At 43.1% G+C, this 20,928-nt stretch overlaps 1 protein-coding gene across 15 annotated transcripts in view; it reads right to left on the reverse strand.

Annotated features, from left to right (window-relative positions):
• SCEL (sciellin) overlaps window positions 1-20,928 on the reverse strand; it is a 127,352-nt gene that overhangs the window by 100,967 nt on the left and 5,457 nt on the right. For all 15 annotated transcript variants that reach the window (XM_055426517.2, XM_055426523.2, XM_088842668.1 and 12 more), the window contains exons 2-4: window positions 11,378-11,439; window positions 10,585-10,702; window positions 5,640-5,699 (exon numbers count right to left, since the gene is read on the reverse strand). In XM_055426517.2, the coding sequence (XP_055282492.2) occupies window positions 5,640-5,699; window positions 10,585-10,702; window positions 11,378-11,420 (221 nt within the window). In that variant the 5' untranslated portion in view covers window positions 11,421-11,439. The remainder of the gene's footprint in view (window positions 1-5,639; window positions 5,700-10,584; window positions 10,703-11,377; window positions 11,440-20,928) is intronic.

A 20,928-nucleotide genomic window follows, 5' to 3' on the forward strand; every position in this document is an offset into this window, starting at 1 on the left:
AGATAAATATGTTACCATATTTGGAGTACCAAAATTGTCCCAGGCTTTGATCTGATTAGGATAAATTATCAAACCCAATTCCCCATGCTAATAAAAGAATTCTTCTTTAGGTCCAATGAATCTAATTACAATGTAACATATTCAAATCGAGGATAAGGATATATGAAACAAGCAACACAACATTCAAAAGAGTTAATTACTAATATGTACCGCTTTTGGTGTTGTTGATTTTTATGTAATAGGAACTCAATCCCTTATCATCAGCTCTGCTGTGTTTACAGTTTCATCAGAGCCTTATGCCAGCACAACGGCTACATACAAATCAGTCTATTATGAGTTCAGCACCGTGGACAGGGTTGAAATAAGAGGCCTTGCTGGAAGAAAGAGGGAGCAAGGGAGAAGAGAGAAACAGGAAATGTAGGAAGAAAACGAACAGAGGAAAGTGGCAGAAGAGAGAAAGGATGGATGGGAAGAAGAGAAGAGAGGGGAGCCTGGGAGAAGTAGGGGGAGGAGAGACAGCGGCAGGGAGCTGAGACAGACAGATAACTTGAAAAAGAGGGAGCAGAGAGAAGACAAGAAAATTAGACAAGGAACCATGATCATCAAAGCACTGGAGATAGCTTGATCAGACTGATCAAATAGCAAGAAAAGCCTGTTCAATGTCTTAACCCTGTGATACAAGGAAAGTAAACTCTTTGGAGAATTCTACCATGATTGACTGTATTTGCATTTCAAAGCATCATTTGAAGCTGACACATCAAAGGTACTGAATCAGAAAATGTACCAAAACAGTATGCTATTTAAGATGCAATTTTTAACTTGATGTAGCGTATCTTTATTAAGCAAATATTTGCAGGTAAACCAAATACTGCATGGATGACTGTATATTATCAGCAGTATATCATCAGCTGAGGAATGAGTTATGAATTAACTACAGACCCTGCACACACAGAGCTAGAGGGACAAGTAAGACATGTACGTCCAAGCATAGAAAGCGGTCAGTATCAGAAAAGAGGTTCAGGTCAAGTACAAGGGAGTTTGAAGCTGAGAAAGCTTGTTTGGAGAGGTGGGGATCAGAGAAGGCTTCCTGGATGAGCTACAGATTGGGCTGGGACTTGGAGGATAAAGAGACATGAATGAACAGAGATAGAGGGAATAGTGTTTGTTAAGGAACGAATAATGTTTATAAAAAATGGCTAATGCCATCTCTTGTGTTTTTAAGGAAACTCAGAGTGAGGTCATGGTAAGACTCATCAGCAGGTGTAATGCATGGGTGCAGATGGAACTGATCCCCATCCAGGAAATAGCCCCTCCCAGACGCCATTGCTTTGTCTCGTCAGCTGCTTTATTCTTCCAGGTACTTAAATCACCACAGGACATACCATACTGTGTTCATTTACATTCAATCTCTCCCTCCTCTACCTTTAACCAGGAAGCTTCCCTGATAGCTCAGTCGGTAAAGAATCCGCTTGCAATGCAGGAGACATGAGTTTGATTCCTGGGTCAGGAAGATCAGCTGGAGAAGGGATAGGCTACCCATTCCAATATTCTTGGATTTCTCTGGTGGCTCAGCTTGTAAAGAATCTGCCCGCAATGCGGGAGACCTGGGTTCGATCCCTGGGTTTGGAAGACCCCTGGAGAAGGGAAAGGCTACCCACTCCAGTATTCTGGCCTGGAGAATTCCATGGACTGTAAAGTTCACGGGGTCACAATGAGTTGGATACGACTGAGTGACTTTCACTTGAATCACTTGAAGTTTTATGGAAGCAAGGGTTTTGTTTTGTTCCCAGACTGCAGAATATTGTCTGGCTCTGAAGGGCATCTCCACTGGTACTGTTTGTTGTGCTTTCTGCCTCCTTTGACATGTGCTAATGATCTTGCAGAGAAATGCCATAGTAAAATGTCCTGTTCTTTGTGCAGCCTATGAAGCTTGTCTTCTAGCATGACGAGACAATTATTTATTTTCCTTTATTATCAGTCTCTGCTCACGTGGAACTCTTGGGCATGTTATTGCTTCTGCTGGAAGTGCCTCTTTCCCGGCCCCTCGCCCACCAGCTACCTTTTCCTACTTGGAAACAGCCTCCATCCGTCAAGCAGCAACACCAATGAGCACTTCCTCAGGGCAGGCTTCCACTCTTTCAGTCAGAGTTACCCTCTGCTTCTTCCCATAGCATGGCCCACACTTCTATAAGCACTTTGCATGGTAAATCTGAGTATTTGTGTCTACAGATCCATCTTTTTCCATGAAATGTGAGAGTGCCTTAAGATCACAGCTGGTGTCTAATGCATCTTTGTATTCCCAGCACCTGGCACAGTGTCAGCACATGGTAGGTGCTCCAAAGTGGTGTTGGGTGAACACCACAGTGGACACAACCTCTGCAGAAGAATGGAAAAGTGTCACATGGATGTCTGTTTGAGCAAATGCAAGGAGAAAAATAACTGACACTACCTTTCATAAAGTCATTTGAGATACTCGCCAAGGAGTCCAGTGGGAAATGTCTCAGGCTTATAAATTTTTATTAGTGAAGATAAAACAGCTCAGTGTGCTGCTTTAGCCAGAATGCTGTCCAGCAACATGAAGGGTTCAGGTAACTAATATAATTTTAAATATATAAAATTACCATAGAAGGCATTTAGATCACATTATCTTGAAACATGGGCTTCCTTGGTAGCTCAGATGGTAAAGAATCCACCTGTAATGGGGAGACCTGGGTTTGATTCCTGGGTTGGGAAGATCCCCTGGAGGAAGGCATGGCAACCCACTCCAGTATACTTGCCTGAAGAATCCCCATAGACAAAGAAACCTAGTGGGCTACAGTCCACGGGGTCACAAAGAGTTGGACATGACCGAGCAACTAAGCACACACACACACATCTTGAAATACATTAAGAGCACGAATCTTAGTTTTCCTGGTCATACTTTACAACAAGTGTGTTTTTTAATAGTTCCAGAGAAAGGCAAATACAATGGAGGGTGTGTTTTCCACTAGTGCCTGGATTCAAGTTATCAAGTTCCCTTTGTTTGGTAAGACAGGGCCAACAGAGAACAAGAACATAAGCTTCAAAATCATGAAGACCCAGGACAGGTCACAGGACAGTCAGCTAAATCACAGAACAGTCAAACAGAAGAACTAAGTCTGGGAACCCAAAAACCAACGGGATACTTCATGTAGAGGGGGGTAAACTCAGGACCCTTAGAACACGTCAAAATTCTGAACATTTTTTAAATGGTTTAGAAAAATTCACAGATAAAAATTCTAAAATAGACATAGTCAAAGTGTCCACTTAACTTTTTTAAAATTAATTTTTATTTGAGTATAGTTACTTTGGGGCTTCCCAGGTGGCTCATTAGTAAAGAATCCACCTGCCAATATAGGTGACATGGGTTTGATCCCTGGGTCGGGAAGATCCCCTGGAGAATGAAATAGCAACTCACTCCAGAGAATTCCATGGACAGAAGAGCCTGGTGGACTACAGTCCATGGGGGTCACAAAAGAGTTGTATACAACTTAGCAACTTAACAACAACAGTTACTTTACAAAGTCTACTTATCTTTTTAAAGCCCCACCATGAAAAACAGTCATAGTCCTTTATTAAGTATGTCTTGAGGGTTCAGTTCAGTTCAGTTCAGTCGCTCAGTCGTGTCCGACTCTCCGCGACCCCATGAATCACAGCACGCCAGGCCTCCCTGTCCATCACCAACTCCCGGAGTACACTCAAACTCATGTCCACAGAGTTGGTGATGCCATCCAGCCATCTCATTCTCCGTCGTCCCCTTCTCCTCCCGCCCCCAACCTTTCCCAGCATCAGAGTCTTTTCCAGTGAGTCAACTCGTCGCATGAGGTGGCCAAAGTATTGGAGTTTCAGCTTTAGCATCAGTCCCTCCAATGAACATCCAGGATTGATCTCCCTTAGAATGGACTGGTTGGATCTCCTTGCAGTATAAGGGACTCTCAAGAGTCTTCTCCAACACCACAGTTCAAAAGCATCGATTCTTCGCCGGTCAGCTTTCTTCACAGTCCAACTCTCACATCCATACATGACCACGGGAAAAACCATTGCCTTGACTAGACGGACCTTGGTTGGCAAAGTAATGTCTCTGCTTTTTAATATACTATCAAGGTTGGTCATAACTTTCCTTCCAAGGAGCAAGCGTCTTTTAATTTCATGGCTGCAATCAGCATCTGCAGTGATTTTGGAGCCCCAAAAAACAAAGTCTGACACTGTTTCCACTGTTTTTCCATCTATTTCCCATGAAGTGATGGGACCAGATGCCATGATCTTTGTTTTCTGAATGTTCAGCTTCAAGCCAACCTTTTCACTCTCCTCTTTCACTTTCATCAAGAGGCTTTTGAGTTCCTCTTCACTTTCTGCCATAAGGGTAGTGTCATCTGCATATCTGAGGTTATTGATATTTCTCCCAGCAATCTTGATTCCAGCTTTTGCTTCTTCCAGCCCAGTGTTCCTCATGATGTACTCTCTGCTGGGTGTGGTTGTTTGTATGTATTTTAGTGTCAATGTGCTTTAAGTAAGAATATTGTCTATTCATTTTATCAATCTTAGACGATTTATATCATTGTGACTATGAGTTTTGCTTAAGTTTTCCTACTAATTTGCATTTGTCTGGCCTCTGGCCACTGAGTATCATTTAGCGGTTTTCCACATGCCTAGGAGTTTCTGAAAAGAAATGTTGTTTTCAGTCACTAAATCATGTCCAACTCTTTGAGACTCTATAGACTGCAAAATACTGGGCTTCTCTGTCCTTCACTATCTCCTGGAGTTTGCTCAAACTTATGTCCATTGAGTCGGTGATGCCATCCAACCAACTCATCCTCTATTGTCTCCTTCTCTTCCTGCCCTCAATCTTTCCCAGCATCAGGTATTTTTCTCTTGAGTCAGTTCTTTGTATCAGGTGGCCAAAGTATTGGAATTTCAGCTTCAGCATCAGTCCTTCCAATGAATATTCAGGGTTGACTTCCTTTAGGATCGACTGGTTTGGTCTCCTTGCTGTCAAGGGACTCTCAAGGGTCTTCTCCAGCACTACAATTCAAAAGCATCGATTCTTCAGTGCTCAACCTTCTTTATGGTCCAGCTCTCACATCCATACATGACTACTGGAAAAATCACAGCTTTGACTCTATGGACCTAGATTACAAAGTGATGTCTCTACTTTTTAATATGCTGTGTAGGTTTGTCATAGCTTTCCTTCCAAGTAGCAAGTGTCTTTTAATTTCATGGCTGCAGTCACAATCCGCAGAAAAGAAACGTACTGTCCCATAAAGCAAGCGAACTCAGCTGTTATTTCTCTTTTAGGGTTCCTTTCTCTAAGGCTTGGAAATATCTTATCTCATCATGTTTCTGTGGGAGCCCTTGCTCTTTCCTGTCAGGAAGGCCACCTTGGTCGGGTGAGCAGTGGATTGATGATTCTACACCTTCAAGCTGTATTTTGAGAGCAGAAAGCTGGAAAAGCACAGTTTGCTTTGTGAAAATCCCTAATGTTATCAGATTCTCCTTCATGTGCCCAGAACATCAGAGAAAGCCTGTGGCTAGGCACCAATATTCAGCCTTGGACAAGTCTACTCTCAAAAACAACTGTCTTTTTGTTTCTGCTAATGATGTAACTTGTCTGAAACACCTACCTGTCCAAGGCTTCGTGGGAATTATGTCTGTGGAGCACCGCCCTACCGTAATTTTCATCTCTGCAGAGAAAGAACAAAATTAAGTCACATGAAAAGTTATCACAGTCTTTGCTACTGCTAAGTCACTTCAGTCGTGTCCGACTCTGTGTGACCCCATAGACGGAAGCCCACCAGGCTCCCCCTTCCCTGGGATTCTCCAGGCAAGAACACTGGAGTGGGTTGCCATTTCCTTCTCCAATGTGTGAAAGTGAAAAGTGAAAGTAAAGTCGCTCAGTCGTGTCCGACCCTTAGCGACCCCATGGACTGCAGCCTACCAGGCTCCTCCATCCATGGGATTTTCTAGGCAAGAGTACTGGAGTGGCTTGCCAGTGCCTTCTCCGATCACAGTCTTTAGTAAGCATTAAATAAGGCAGACAAGAAAGAGCTCGCAATGCTTGGCAAAGTTAATTCATTTGACTTCAGGCATAAGAATACAACTATGCATTTATTTTAGCCAGTCACCACTTGAAAGAACACGGTGAAAAGAAACAAGTTTGGGAATACAAACAACCATTATTCTGATTTACCCCATGAGATTTCCAGGTGATTCCACAACAGAATGAGTGCTTGCTCTTTGGTTTTTGGTTTTGGTTTCTTTCATCAGAGTGTGGGAATGCTCAACCGACTACTTTGTATATATTAGAAGCATGCTTTTCTGCAGGAAGGCAGACTTTTTTTCAAACACGTTGTAAATTTAATTAAGCCTGTTATGTCTGAAGTGTTTCCCCTTGATGACCTTGATAGTTTTCCTTGACAAAGTGTAGGAAAATACATACCAGCATTTGTGGTTAAGAAGGTTGATTGTTCATAGATTCAGCCTATTTTTGAACCATGAGATTATATAGTGTGCTCTGTTTGGTCCTTAAAATACCCTATAAATTAGTCAAGGGAGACACTCTTATCTAATTCACGGATGAGAAAATTGCTCAGGGAGTCTGTGGCTTTCCTAAAGCTAAAAGATTAGCAAGTGACAAGGGTAGGTTTCGGTCCCAGATCTCTATATTCCAAGCTTTTGCTTTTCCTACTGGTCAGTCATGCAATAGGACTTCATACACAAAATCCTAAAGTTATGTCTTTCTTACTTTGTACAGTGGACCTGAAAATACAGGCAATGTTGTATGTGTATGTGCAGGACTGTAGCCTGCCAGGTTTCTCTATCCATGGGATTCTCCAGGCAAGAATACTGGAATGAGTTGCCATGCCCTCATCCAGGGGACCTTCCAAACCCAGGGATTGAACCTGCATCTCTATGTCTCCAGCATTGGCAGACAGGTCCTTTACCACTAGCGCCACCTGGGAAGCCCACAGGCAACGTTAGGAAATGTCAAAACATGTAGTAAAGACTTTGGCCTTGAGCCAAGGCAGAGAGTAAGTATTGGAACCTTTCAACGTGAACCCAACCAAACCTGAAATATCACATTTCTTCTAGTTCTGCTCCACTAATGTTACTCAACACTCTGGAACCACTGACAATAAAGCTATAAAAGAACTGCAGTAGATAATTAAAAAGAAAGACGAACAGTGAAACTGAAACAATTCCAGAGAATATACACCCTCAGAGATCCCAAGAGAACCCTCTGGATTCCCGGTATCCCCTCCCTACATTTGGGAGAGAGCAGCAGACAACAGATGCACTTTTTGCCTGAAGAAAAATCCTAACAAGGAGTCCAGCACTGGGCCAGCGAGTGTGGGGAAAGCATCAGAGCCAATTTCCCCTTCACTGAGAAGCTGTCACACCGTCCCAGCTTCCCTAGGCCTTTTTAAGGAAGTGTGTCTGGCATAAAACCATCGTTCCTACCGACTGTAAATTGTCTTAGACATTTCTATCTCCCCACATCTGTGCAAATACTTGCAGCACCAAATTTACCTTTGATATCCCTCTGCCACTTCGGAAAAATAGTAATGTCATAATAGGTTTCAAGAGAAGCAGTAAATGTTGCTTTATAGAAGGAAACGATTGTAGTCCAAGAGTGCTAACTCTAAAACTTAGTGTGTGGAACTGATTGTTGTCTAAGAGTGTTACCTCCAAAACGTAGTGATCTCCAAATACCCCTATAGTTCCTTAAAAGAATAGAATTTAATAACAGAATTTAAGAGACATTTTTGTTCACCAATTACAAGTATGCTCCTCAAACAACCATGCATGGAGAGTTTAGTAGAAAGCTTGGAGTAAGTATCCCAGATGTTCAAGCAGGTTTTAGAAAAGGCAGAGGCACCAGAGATCAAATTGCCAACATCCGCTGGATCATGGAGAAAGTAAGAGAGTTCCAGAAAAACATCTATTTCTGCTTCATTGACTATGCCAAAGCCTTTGACTGTGTGGATCACAATAAGCTGTGGAAAATTCTGAAAGAGATGGGAATACCAGACCACCTGACCTGCCTCTTGAGAAACCTGTATGCAGGTCAGGAAGCAACAGTCAGAACTTTACATGGAACAACAGCCTGGTTCCAAATAGGAAAGGGAGTGCGTCAAGGTTGTATATTGTCACCTTGCTTATTTAACTTATATGCAGAGTACATCATGAGGAACGCTGGGCTGGAAGAAGCACAAGCTGGAATCAAGATTGCTGGGAGAAATATCAATAATCTCAGATATGCAGATGACACTACCCTTATGGCAGAAAGTGAAGAGGAACTCAAAAGCCTCTTGATGAAAGTAAAAGAGGAGAGTGAAAAGGTTGGCTTGAAGCTCAACATTCAGAAAACAAAGATCATGGCATCTGGTCCCATCACTTCATGGGAAATAGATGGAAAAACAGTGGAAACAGTGTCAGACTTTATTTTTTTGGGCTCCAAAATCACTGCAGATGCTGATTGCAGCCATGAAATTAAAAGACGCTTACTCCTTGGAAGGAAAGTTATGATCAACCTTGATAATATATTAAAAAGCAGAGACATTACTTTGCCAACCAAGGTCCGTCTAGTCAAGGCTATGGTTTTTCCCGTGGTCATGTATGGATGTGAGAGTTGGACTGTGAAGAAGGCTGATCGCCGAAGAATTGATGCTTTTGAACTGTGGTGTTGGAGAAGACTCTTGAGAGTCCCTTGGACTGCAAGGAGATCCAACCAGTCCATTCTAGAGGAGATCCGTCCTGGGTGTTCATTGGAAGGACTGATGTTGAAGCTGAAACTCCAATACTTTGGCCACCTCCTGTGACGAGTTGACTCACTGGAAAAGACTCTGATGCTGGGAAAGGTTGGGGGCAGGAGGAGAAGGGGACGACAGAGAATGAGATGGCTGGATGGCATCACCGACTCTGTGGACATGAGTTTGAGTGAACTCCAGGAGTTGGTGATGGACAGGGAGGCCTGGTGTGCTGTGATTCATGGGGTCGTGGAGAGTCGGACACGACTGAGCGACTGAACTGAACTGAACTGAACTGAATGCAGGGCTTCCCATCTTCAGTGCTCTTGACATTACGGGTTTGATCATTTTTTGTCGTGAGGAGTGTCCTGTGCATTGTATTAATAGGTTGTTTAGTGGCATTCCTAGTCTCTACTGACTAGATGTGAGGAGTACCCCGTCCCCAGTTTTGACATCTATAAATGTCTCCTGACCTTGTCAAACATCCCCTGGGAGCAAAATTGTCCCTAACTGAGAACCACTGGTGTAACGGAAAGACAATGGGTCATGTTCCTCTCAGCTCTACCACTTAATAGCTGTGTGCTCTTGGACAAGTTACCTAACTTCTCGGCCTCAGACTCTTCTTCTATAAAATGAGAATGTAATACCTACCTTGTATGACAGTTGTGAGATTTAGTGATGCTTTATATGTAAAGTACCTAGCATCTAACTTGACATGTAAGAGGGAATCAAAAAACATATGCATATGCGTGTATATATATATATATATATATACACATATGTATATATATGGGCTTCCCTAGTAGCTCAGCTGGTAAAGAACCTGTCTGCAATGCAGGAGACCCTGGTTCAATCCTGGGTCAGGAAGTTCCCCTAGAGAAGAGATAGGCTACCCACTCCAGTATTCTTGGGCTTCTCTGGTGACTCAGATGGTAAAGAATCTGCCTGCAATGTGAGAGACCTGGGTTCGATCCCTGGGTTGGGAAGATCCCTTGGAGGAGGGCATAGCAACCCACTCCAGAATTCTTGCCTGGAGAATCCCCATGAACAGAGGAACCTGGCAGGTTACAGTCCATGGAGTCAAAGAACCGGACACAACTGAGTGACTAAGGACACACACATGTGTGACTAAGTGACTAAGGACACACACACAATTTATAATATATCTGGGTTGGACAAATCTCTGTTATAAATCTGTGCTGGCAATGAGGCAATATGTTTAGGGACATAGTCTTCAAACCTTTAAACGTATAGCTAATAGACATAATGCTTAAAACAGACAATACTTTCTTGGTGGTAAATGTCTTCACTCACGAAGTGACAGTGCATTTAGCACCTTTCTGGATCTAGAGGTATACAGCCAGTGGGAACTAAAATGAGCCAAGAATTTACCTATTTCACTTGCTCATAAGGACATTTCAGATAAATTATTATTAAATTTGGAATCATGCTTCTGTTTGTTTTAACGGACATGATCAATATATACTAGGAATATCCCCACCATGGACTAAATATTACCTTTTTAGAAACTGGAATGTCCTTTTTTTCAGGTTATCAATGTCTATGCTACTCATAACAATGAAATCCTGCTTTCTCTCACAACTCATGGTCTTTTAGGTATATGGATATTTAAGATGGTAGAGATGTTGTTAAAAATCTGATATAACCAACGTATGCTTACTAAATCTTACCAAAAATAAGGCCAAGCAACAAAGTGCTTTAGAAAAAAAAAAGCATCCACTTTCCAGTTGGCCATTAGTTTCCCAAATGGAGAATAGCTCTTTCTTCTCCCCTCTCCTTCCTCCCCACACCCTCTTACCTTTCTTCTTCAGGACGTTTCTTTATCCAGCTATTATCCTGCAAGAAAGTCCTTCTTTTGTTGACCTCTTGGAAACCTTGTTGCCTCAGTGTGGTCCCCTGCATGGCAGTCTTCATATCTAACGACAGAAAAATGAAACCTCAAGAGATGCAGTGTCATGGAGTTGAGAGTGTGTTTGCTAACTTGCAAATCTTGATAGCGCATCTGATGGTCCAGCCTCCATCTTCTAGGCTGGAATCTCCAGTACTGTTTCAAAGTAGGATGCACTGGCAAGAAAGAACACATCCCACACCTATCATCAAAGATAACATAACATATAAGACTGCTCGGGTGCCAACTGAAACTACCTGTGCACGTTATGAAGCCCTGCCCTGCACCTGGGAATGTAGAACCACAGGCCTCAGCTAAATCAATACTGGGTTTGGTGGGTGGGCCATTTTTCTCAGAAAGAAATATGCCTTGGAAGGACACACAAGATTGTTTTGGAAGTACTTATAATACTCAATAAGTCCTGGTGCTTCTGATTATAAATAATGTGATTCTTTGGTCTCATGGAAGTCAGAAGTACAGAAGGTCACCCACACTTGATTTTTAAAAGAAATCTTTGAATTGAAATTAGATGAGTTACATCTACAGCACTCTGACTTTTATCTTAAGCCTAACTTTGGCCATGTTAATTAAATTCGACTGCTGCTTCTAAGCATTTCATAGCTACATGAAAAAATTAGGAACTATGAATTGTTTTCCCCAGATTTTTAAGTTTTCTGAGTAAGGGAAATAGCATCTACATTACCGTTTCCTGTGGGAGATGTTTTTCTCAAGGTGAAATTGGACATGCTGCCTCCCAGTCAGGACCTAAAAGAAAAGTGGGATTGGGGCAAAACATGACAATGACTTAACAAAGAATCAACAAGGGGCTCGTTCATTGCTAATGAGACACATTTTTCAATGACATGGACAGTCCCATAACCTGCTATAACAAATACATGATATAAACTGTCCCCTGAGAACATGAGAATTTATCTATTCCAATGTACTTATTTTACAGATGAAGGTACTAAAGTCAGGAGTATTTAGTGTCCCCTACGTTACAGGACAAGCAATTGGCTGAATCAGACCATCAGTTAATTCATTTATTCAATGACTAAATATGCATTGAGAGCCTGGCACTGAACCAGGAGGTGGAGACAAGAAAGATAATATGACAAGTGTCTGTTCTGCGGCCCTAAAGGTATTGCGGGTCCCAGGTGTGGCCTTTCTGCTTAACAGAGAAGTCAGCCCTGAATTTCTACAAATGTGGGACTCTCAGTTTTTAAACTGGAACAGTCCTGGACCAATAGTGATGACTTGGTCACCCTAGGTGGGGTGTTATATTTTTTGCAGAGTCCATCCCACCAGATGGTGTATGGAATGTGGGAGGGGCCCTCCATCTGGAGTCAGAATCAAGTCCTAGGTCCAGCTTCATGACATTAAAGTTCTGAACTACTTAATCTCCCTGTAAAATGGTCTAATGAAACCCATTACCTACCTCATAAGGTTGTGATGATCATCTGAACAAGGTACACAGAAATCACCTTGTCAAACTATAAATGAGTTGAGACTTACAGTTGCATCATCAGACAGCAGTTTACAGGTATAATGTGGGGGTTATAAAGCCCCCATCTCCCATCCTCTGGTTCAAATGTATCTCCTACGATAACTGGCTATAGGACCTGAAGAGCTAAAGATACATTTTCTGGATCAAGGCATTGTTTCCCTGGGGTCTTCATTTAGAATATCAGTGCCCCAAGAGTGGGTGAGAAGTGGAAGCTGCTGGTGACTTTACCAGCCTAGCGTTTGGCATTGTGGGCTCACAGCTTCATCTCTTTTGGGAAATTGCCCTTGGCTGGTGGGGCTGTCAGTTATACACCCTCATCCACTACACCTGCAGCCAGCAACATGACTACCCTGGAACTCAGAGCCACTTCTGCAGGCCCTCACCATGGCAGACGTTAGGCCAGCAGGGGGCGCATGATTGCCCAGCTCATTCTCCTGCCTCCCCAAATCTTCTTTCTCCCTCTTCCCTTTCTCCTTCTCTTTGGCATATACCTTTCATTAATCACAGGCACCCAAGGGCCTCTCAGGCACTGCTTCGAGGGGACCCAACCTCAGATTAACAACCAGCATAAGACTGGCAGCTATTCACTCCACAGGGAGTCTGAAGGTCTCAGTGAAATTAGAAAGTTGCCGTTAACTTGTGTCTGACTCTTTTGTGACCCCATGGCCTGTGGCCTGCCAGGCTCCTCTGTCCATGGGATTCTCCAAGCAAGAATACTGGAGTGGATTGCTATTTTTTTTTCCAGGGGTTCTTCCCAACCCAGGGGTCAACTCGTGTCTCCTGTTTGGCAGATGGATTCTTTACCACCTCGCCACCAGGGACTTGGAAAGAGCTGTATCTAAGGTGTGTTGTTTACTGTGTCACTTTGGGGATGATATTTATAGCTCATCTCCCTTATGTGTAAAATGAGATGAGCTGTGGTTGCTTTGAGGGGCAGATTTGTCCATCAGGATGATGACACAGGCTTCTATCACCTCGGAAAGTGAGGGGTGGTTGGGTGTGGGGAGGAGATGAACAGCCTGGGCCACTGGGTGCTGGACATGCAAGGGCTGTAGGGCAGACGCTGTCTCATGTATTTGGAGGCCCCTCAAATCTGGAAGACAGGGGAGGAAAAAGGGCCTGGCAAACTTCAGTCTCAACCACTTGTTCCCTTCACCTCAGTCTGGCCTCACTTCTCTGGGCTCTTGGCTAACCAACTTTCTGTTTCTAAATGGGCTCTGATAAACCTTCTCCTGAGCCAGTAAAGACCTGAAGGGTTCGTAGCCAGCTGAACTTGGATTCTGACATGGGCAGAATGCTGAATGTACAGCTGGTAATGTATTTGCAAAGACTGCAAACTCAACCGTGAAACTCAGGGCAGGGTCAAAAGAGAAAAGGCATTTGGCAATTAACTGCTTATTTGTCACAGAAGACCGAGTGTCCTGTAAGTCAGACCCAAGACTGTGTCTTCTCATTTCCAGCCTGTGGGACAGAGTAGGAGTAGATGCCCCCTCAGTGCTTACTATGCACTGAGTTAGGTCCTTTTAAAAATTTCTAGCACCCCAGTGTCTCAGGATGTGTCTGTATTTGGAGGCAGGGCTTTTAAAAGAAGTGATTACATTAAAATGAGGCCATTGGGGTGAGGCCTAATCCAATCTCTCCTCTGACCTTATAAGAAGAGGAATTTGGACACACAAAGACACCTTTTCTCTGGGAGAGGATGCAGACAGTAAGAAGGTGGCCATCCTGAAAATGAGAAGGGAGGCCTTAGGAGAAACCAAAACTGAACACCTTGATCTTAGACTTCCAACCTCCAGAACTATGAGACAACAGATTTCTTTCTTCCTTAAAAAATTTTTACAAAATCTTTTGGCCCCACCACATGGCATGTGGGATCCCAGTTCTCCAACCAGGGACGGAGCCCCACCCCCTGCATTGGCAGCTCAGAGCCTTAATCTTAGGACTTCCAAGGAAATCCCCCAGATAACAAATTTCTCTTACCAGCCTGTGGTACTTTGTTTTGGCAGCCCTAGCAAACTCATAAAGTCCTTATGGGGGAAGTAGTTTAAACATTTCTAAAATAGCTAAGTCATTCAAAGAGCTTTGTGCCACTGTATTTCTGACCTTCATTTCTTAATGGCCCCACTGCACAGGGCAGTTGTCCATAGCCATAGTATCTGCTCTTGACAGGGTACCTCACAGGCATCATAAACTCTTCCTCGCATAAACTCTGCACAGCAGCTATTACCTCCATCTCCCAGATAAGACACCTGAAGCTCAGGGAGAGGATGTAACCTGCCAAAGTGAAAACAAGCAGAATGTGGTTCTAAACTGAAGCCCACTCTTTCCTCGGCAACCAGCAATAATGCTTGTGATGAGTCACTGCAAGACGGGACAGGTACCTGGCATTACATTGGGAGAGGGTAGGTACACAGCAGGGCCTGCCTGACTCTTGACATCTCTGGAGTCCCATGATCTCTGCCCTCATGCCTGGCAGCAGGAGAACCAGGACAGCTTCTCAAGGAATCACTGCAGCAAGCAAATGCGTATTCCTGATACTTCCTAGCTTACAAACCTATGTCCAGGCAAAACGTGCACACAAATGGTCATGGCAGCATTATTCCAAATAGCCAAAAGGTGAAAATAACCCAGATGTCCATCAGTGGATGAATGGGTACACGGCACATGGTACACGGCATGTATACCCATACACTGTATGGGTATACAGTGGAATATTAGTTGGCAACTAAAAGAAATGAAATGTTGATACGCATTACAACGTGGATGAAACTTGAAACATGCTAAGCGAAAGAAGCCAGACTTGAAGGTGACACAAGTAGGGGTCTATCTGGATGTTGTTTCTTTAGATTTTCCTTGGTATCCTCCCCATATTCCACCTCAATTTCCTCCCAAGCCAGGCTTCTGCTGCCCCCTTTAGAAGAGGAGAGTTCAGACAATAATAATTCTGTAGATGATGTTATAGTAATATATAATTTATCTCATTTCATTTCCATAGCCATGTTCTAAGAGTAATATCCCAATTTAGCAGAGACATGGCTCGAGCAATAGCCGAGAGGCAAAGCTGGGACTCCACCTGAGGTTTTCCAGCTCAAGGTTCATCATCTTTTCCTCTCTGCCGGGGACTCCCTGCAGCTGTAGAGAGAACAGCACCTCCTCTTTACCTTATATTTACTCGTCCCCAGTGGCTCAGCAGATAAAGAATCTGCCTGCAGTGCAAGAGATATATGAGACCTATGTTCGATCACTGAGTTGGGAAGATCCCCTGGAGAAGGAAATTGCAAAGCACTCCAGTATTCTTGCCTGGGAAATCCCACAGACAGAGAAATGTGGTAATATGTAGCAACTCCATATATTTGGGCTTCCCTGGTGGCTCAGATGGTAAAGAATCTGCCTGTAATGCAGGAAACCAGTGTTTGAACCCAGTACAGGAAGATCCTCTGAAGAAGGGAATGGCAACCCACTCCAGTATTCTTGCCTGGAGAATCTCATGGACAGAGGAATCTGGAGGGCTACAGTCCATGTGGTCACAAACAGTCGGACATGACTGAGTGACTAACACACACATACACACCTTAGATTCAAGGCTGGCTCTGATCAGATCCTGCTAAAGCATCTGATATTTTCACGCTTTAGCCAGGCATTCTCCAGAAGGAGTCATAAGCTCCGACATCCAGACAAGATCCTGGCCTTTACTGCTGTCTCCCTGCCAATGATTAGCCTCTGGATCCCATAAACGCTTCTCTGGTTCCACCCCCAGTGTCTCTGGGATACTTTCTAGGAATAGCTTCCAGTGACCTCACTTGCTTTCTCTGGGACACCCCAGTTTCAACTTGTTCCCTCTTTCAGGAAAGTTTCTGGGAAGAATTAGGCCTTTTACACTTTACCCTTTCCATCTCTGAAACTGCCAGCCTGAAGGTAAGAGTAGCTATCTTTGGACCATGAACTAACCTGAGGACTGAAGTCACACACTAACAATGGCAGAGCGGGAAGTTAGAAGGAGCAGGGCTCCTTACAGAGTTGCCAGACAGCCTGGATGATCTAATTCTTAACTTTGGGCAAGAGAAAAGTAAACCTCTTAGTTTCTTCATGAGATTACTCTTTCATATTTTTGTTACTCAAGCTTAGTGCTCTTCTTGCCTGTTACAAGGTCAATGTGTAAGGTCTGAAACAGAAGGTCTAAAAGCCCATGGTGGTCTTCAAAATATGAGATACTAGTGACTCTTTTATTAGTAAAACACAGTTTCTTGCAACATGTCTGTGTGTTTGATGCCCCCAGCAAGAAGGATCATGTGCTTCATTCCCACTATTGCTTCAGATTGTGCCACATGCTTACTACACATCGTTTTATTCAATCCTCCAGGTGAGTATCATTACCTCTAATTGTAGGAACTCAAGGGAGGCTAAATAACCTGGCCAAGGTCACAGAGGAAGTGACAGCCAGGAACTGCAATTAGGTCTATGACTGCAACTTTGCCAGGGTCTTCTCAGTGAATGATACTGCATGTTGCACGAAGTATTATGTGATGTAGCCAATCCCAGATATGCAGGAAGTGCCCACAAGTTCCAAAAGATGGGAGAGAATGGGAGAGGAGCTGGGAGGAGCAGCAGTAATAAATAGCTGCTCCATCACCACTGGGCAGCTCAACCTTGAGCCTCTCCCCTCCCGTGGCCACACTGATGCCATGAGTGGCCTGACACTATTCCTTACCTGACTCCTTCTCTGAATCTTTCTTCCTGCTCAGTGGCTTGATAATGTTTTATACTCTTTCCTAGCTGCTTGCTGTCCATTGACTCCTTTTAAACCACCAAATGCTTAAGCTGAAGACTCTGATGTGAAATGAGACAGGAAAATATAATGGATTCTATTTTTAAATGATGATAGTTTAATAAGTATGCAGGAGCTTTTTTATAAGTGGAAAATGACTAATACGGTGGGAAAAAAAATTTTTTTTCATCAAATCTACATGTTTCACTCACAACTGCACAAACTTACTCAGGGTTATCTGCTCTTTTATTTTTCCTTAGGACCCATTGGCCATAGCACCCTCATTATCTCCTTAATGTCAGCCCCTTTGGTGGCCCCAGAACCATTTCTAGAAGCTCAAATCTAAAACCTTTAAGGTGCAAACTCCTCTTTCATCAACCTCTAATTCCACAGAAATTTTACTGCAATGGAACACTTTCCATCTTGACCAGAATATATATTTTTACATATGGAAATTTTCTGTACTGCTATTAAAAATGGATCAACAATATAGGTCCCTGTGAATAATGCTCTTGTTAAACAAATACCTATTTGTAGAATGGATTGGAGATTAAAAACCTTTCAAATTGGTAATATCAGGAAATACATGCAGCAAAATCTCATTTTTATATTATTTTTTAAAGAAATTACTTATTTCAGCAGCTGAGGTTATGCTGTTTCATATTTACTTAACACCCAGATAACCACACTTCAGTCATCTCAGTTCAGTCAATTAGATTTATTTCTAAGTGTTGTCCTTGGTTTCCTTCCAATCAAGTTTTAAACTTCTCATGAGAAAGATGCAACTGTCATCTTGGCTTCTCAAAATGCGTTATTGGCCCATAGGCCAACAACTATATTTTAAATGTGTAATATTATGGGAAAAGATGTGTCTCTATTATGCTTGGAACTACAGAAACTTTTCCCTTTTAAACCACTAAATGCTTAGGTTGATGTCTCTGATGTGAAATCATGTTGTCAAAAGTCAATAGGGAGGGAATTCCCTGGCTGTCCAGTGGTTAGGACTTCACACTTCCACTGCAGGGACCTGGATTTGATACCTCGTTGGGGAAGCCATGTGGCATGGCCAAAAAAAAGTCAATATAGTAGAAGGGAAAAAAAAAATCTTTTCAACTTTTGGCTTCTCTTTCATTTCCTCTTAGTGGCCAAACACCAGAAAGTGCTAGTTTGTACCCAGTTCTACAGCTTCTGCCCAAAGACATGTGTATTTAGATTTAGAAAAAATTGGTCTTCTTAAATTCTGAATTACAAAGCCAGTCAAGTTTTCCATGGTTTCTCTGGATGCATTTGAAACTATCAAACATCCCCTATTTCTTCAAGTTGTCCCTTTTCAGATCCTCTTCATCTCCCTCTGGTCCTCCTCAATTTCTATCTTAAATAATAGCACTTCCTTGAGAGATTTAGGTCACCAGGTGATCCCCCTGCCCCCGGAGCCAGTCAGCCCCAGCTCCTGCTAGCCCAACTCGAAGACTCCCCTGGGTCACCTCCCAGCTAAGTTGCACTCCTCGCCATCTTTTGTGTCCTCCTGACAAAAAGACTTTGTGGGTCTCTCTTCCCTCCCAAGGACAAAATGCCTCTCGACATACCTAATAAGTGCTATGAGTTACCACTCCCTGCTAACTCTCCCTAAGAAAGATTGTGTGAGCAAAGCAACTGGAATGAGGTGGTGCAGAGATGAGGAAGAGCAAGACAAAAAAGAAAAAAAAAATGCAGAGCAGGAAATAGGATAACAAACTAGAAGATGAAAGAAGAAAAGAGAAAAAGGCCAACAGAAAGAATTCACCACTGATACTTGGTCATGTGATGGTGTTAGCCCTCTTCAGCTTAGATTGTATATGTATTATGCTTAGGGCTTCCCCGGTGGCTCAGCAGTCAAGAGTCCGCCTGCATTGCAGGAGCTGCAGGAGACGTGGGTTCAATCTCTGGGTCGGGGAAGATCCCCTGGTAGAGGGCGTGGCAACCCACTCCAGTATTCTTGCACGGAGAATCCCATGGACAGAGGAGCTTGTTGGGTTACAGTCTATAGAGTCACAAAGAGTCAGACACGACTGAAGCGGCTTAGCACACATGCATGCATGTATTATGCTTAGACCCACATAATGCCTTAAGGCTGATACTGTGATTATCCTCCTTCTCCACCTAAGTAAACTTCATAACGAATGATTTCAATGAAGTCAGAGTCTTTTCGCAGAAGGCAGTGTATGAGTTGGAGATGTGGAGAGGGGGTGATATTAGTTCTTTCTGTTTTATAGCTGAGTTGCGACGAGTTGACTCACTGGAAAAGACTCTGATGCTGGGAAAGGTTGGGGGCGGGAGGAGAAGGGGACGACGGAGAATGAGATGGCTGGATGGCATCACCGACTCTGTGGACATAAGTTTGAGTGTACTCCGGGAGTTGGTGATGGACAGGGAGGCCTGGCGTGCTGTGATTCATGGGGTCGCGGAGAGTCGGACACGACTGAGCGACTGAACTGAACTGAACTGACTGAATGTCCTCTAATAAAAAAATGAAACAAGGAAAGTAGGGAAAAAATTCGCTCTTTTTGGAAAGAGGTTTTTAGGATGAGTAGTTTTTCTTAAGTTACACAGCCAGTGTGCAATTGGGATTCCAACCCAAATGGACCTGACATCGGACTTCCTGTCCCAGAAGCTCGGGAAATAAAAAAGTGTCAACAGATAGAAAGTTACCAGGTTAAAAGAAAGGGTGAGGAGAATGACATTTCCTTTGCAACAGAAATCTGTAATGGACCACCACCAAGAGAGAGATTTGGGGCAGACTTTCTCTGATCGGCCAAGTATCATGAGAACAGCAGAGTGATAGTTGGATGCTCCAGAGTCTCTCCAGAGTTAATTTATTGAGCTTCTAATATACTTAGGTAAATTGATATCTTTATGGAAAATACCAAATGTGAATAGTTGCCTAGGAGGAATCGCTAAAGTGATGGGGGAAAAAACAAAAGCAAACATAAACTATGGAAATAAACACAGCAAAAATGTCTAGAACGACATATGTAGCTTGGTGGTATTCATTTTTGTGTATGAAAAAGCCTTCATGGTTCAATACCTACTAGTACTTGCTTCCCAGAAATCACTGATAATAGGGAAAAACGCCTAGAAACTGAAAAAAGCACAAACGCTATTAAACTATTTTCAACAGAAGAATAAGAAAGACTCTATAATTACAAATCAGTAAACAACAGCATTATCTTCTGTGAGATAAATACAACAAACCATCAAACAACTAATTATCACCTAAAAGAACATGAAATATTATGTAAGGATAAAACAAACAGGGCTTCACGAAGTGTAAATGTTAATAAATGCATTTAAATTAATGGACTATGTTTAGCCTTCACACGCACTGTAGAAGGAAATCCAATAATTACGAGGGTGGGAAAGACTTGCTTAGCCTGCTGTGATGGTTAGAAATTTGCTGTTTCTTTAGTCACACAGGTTCCCAGGCTACACACACCATTAGAAAACTTGCTTACTAAGGGTTGAGAGACTTCAGAATGTAGCACAGAGGAAGTCTTGGAGCCAGCCAGTTATCTTTATGCTATGAATTTAGAGTCTGAAAACCATCGACCAAGGGCTTTCCTGGTGACTCACTGGTAAAGAATCTGCCTGCCAATGCAGGAGATGCAAGAGACATGGGTTCAGTCCCTGGGTCAGGTAGATCCCCTGCAGAAGGAAATGGCAACCCACTCCGGTATTCTTGCCTGGGAAATCCCACGGACAGGGGAAACTGGAGGGCTACAGTCCATAAGTTCACAAAGAGCTGGACACGACTGAGCGACTAAACAACAAACCATCGACCATAAAATGTTTTTATTGCTTGTTCTTGCTTTTAGCATGAGCCCCCAGCTACCCTTGTCTCCACCATCAATCCTTACTGCAGAACGGTAGATGACATCAAGTTGCAGCGTGCAGAGTGCTAGTCTCTGTGACAGTGGTTAAATTCATATCATGACACTGGTCTAAC

The sequence above is a fragment of the Moschus berezovskii genome, chromosome 13, assembly GCF_049115385.1.
Source record: "Moschus berezovskii isolate FMDL1 chromosome 13, NW_MosBer_1.0, whole genome shotgun sequence".
NCBI lineage: Eukaryota > Metazoa > Chordata > Mammalia > Artiodactyla > Moschidae > Moschus > Moschus berezovskii.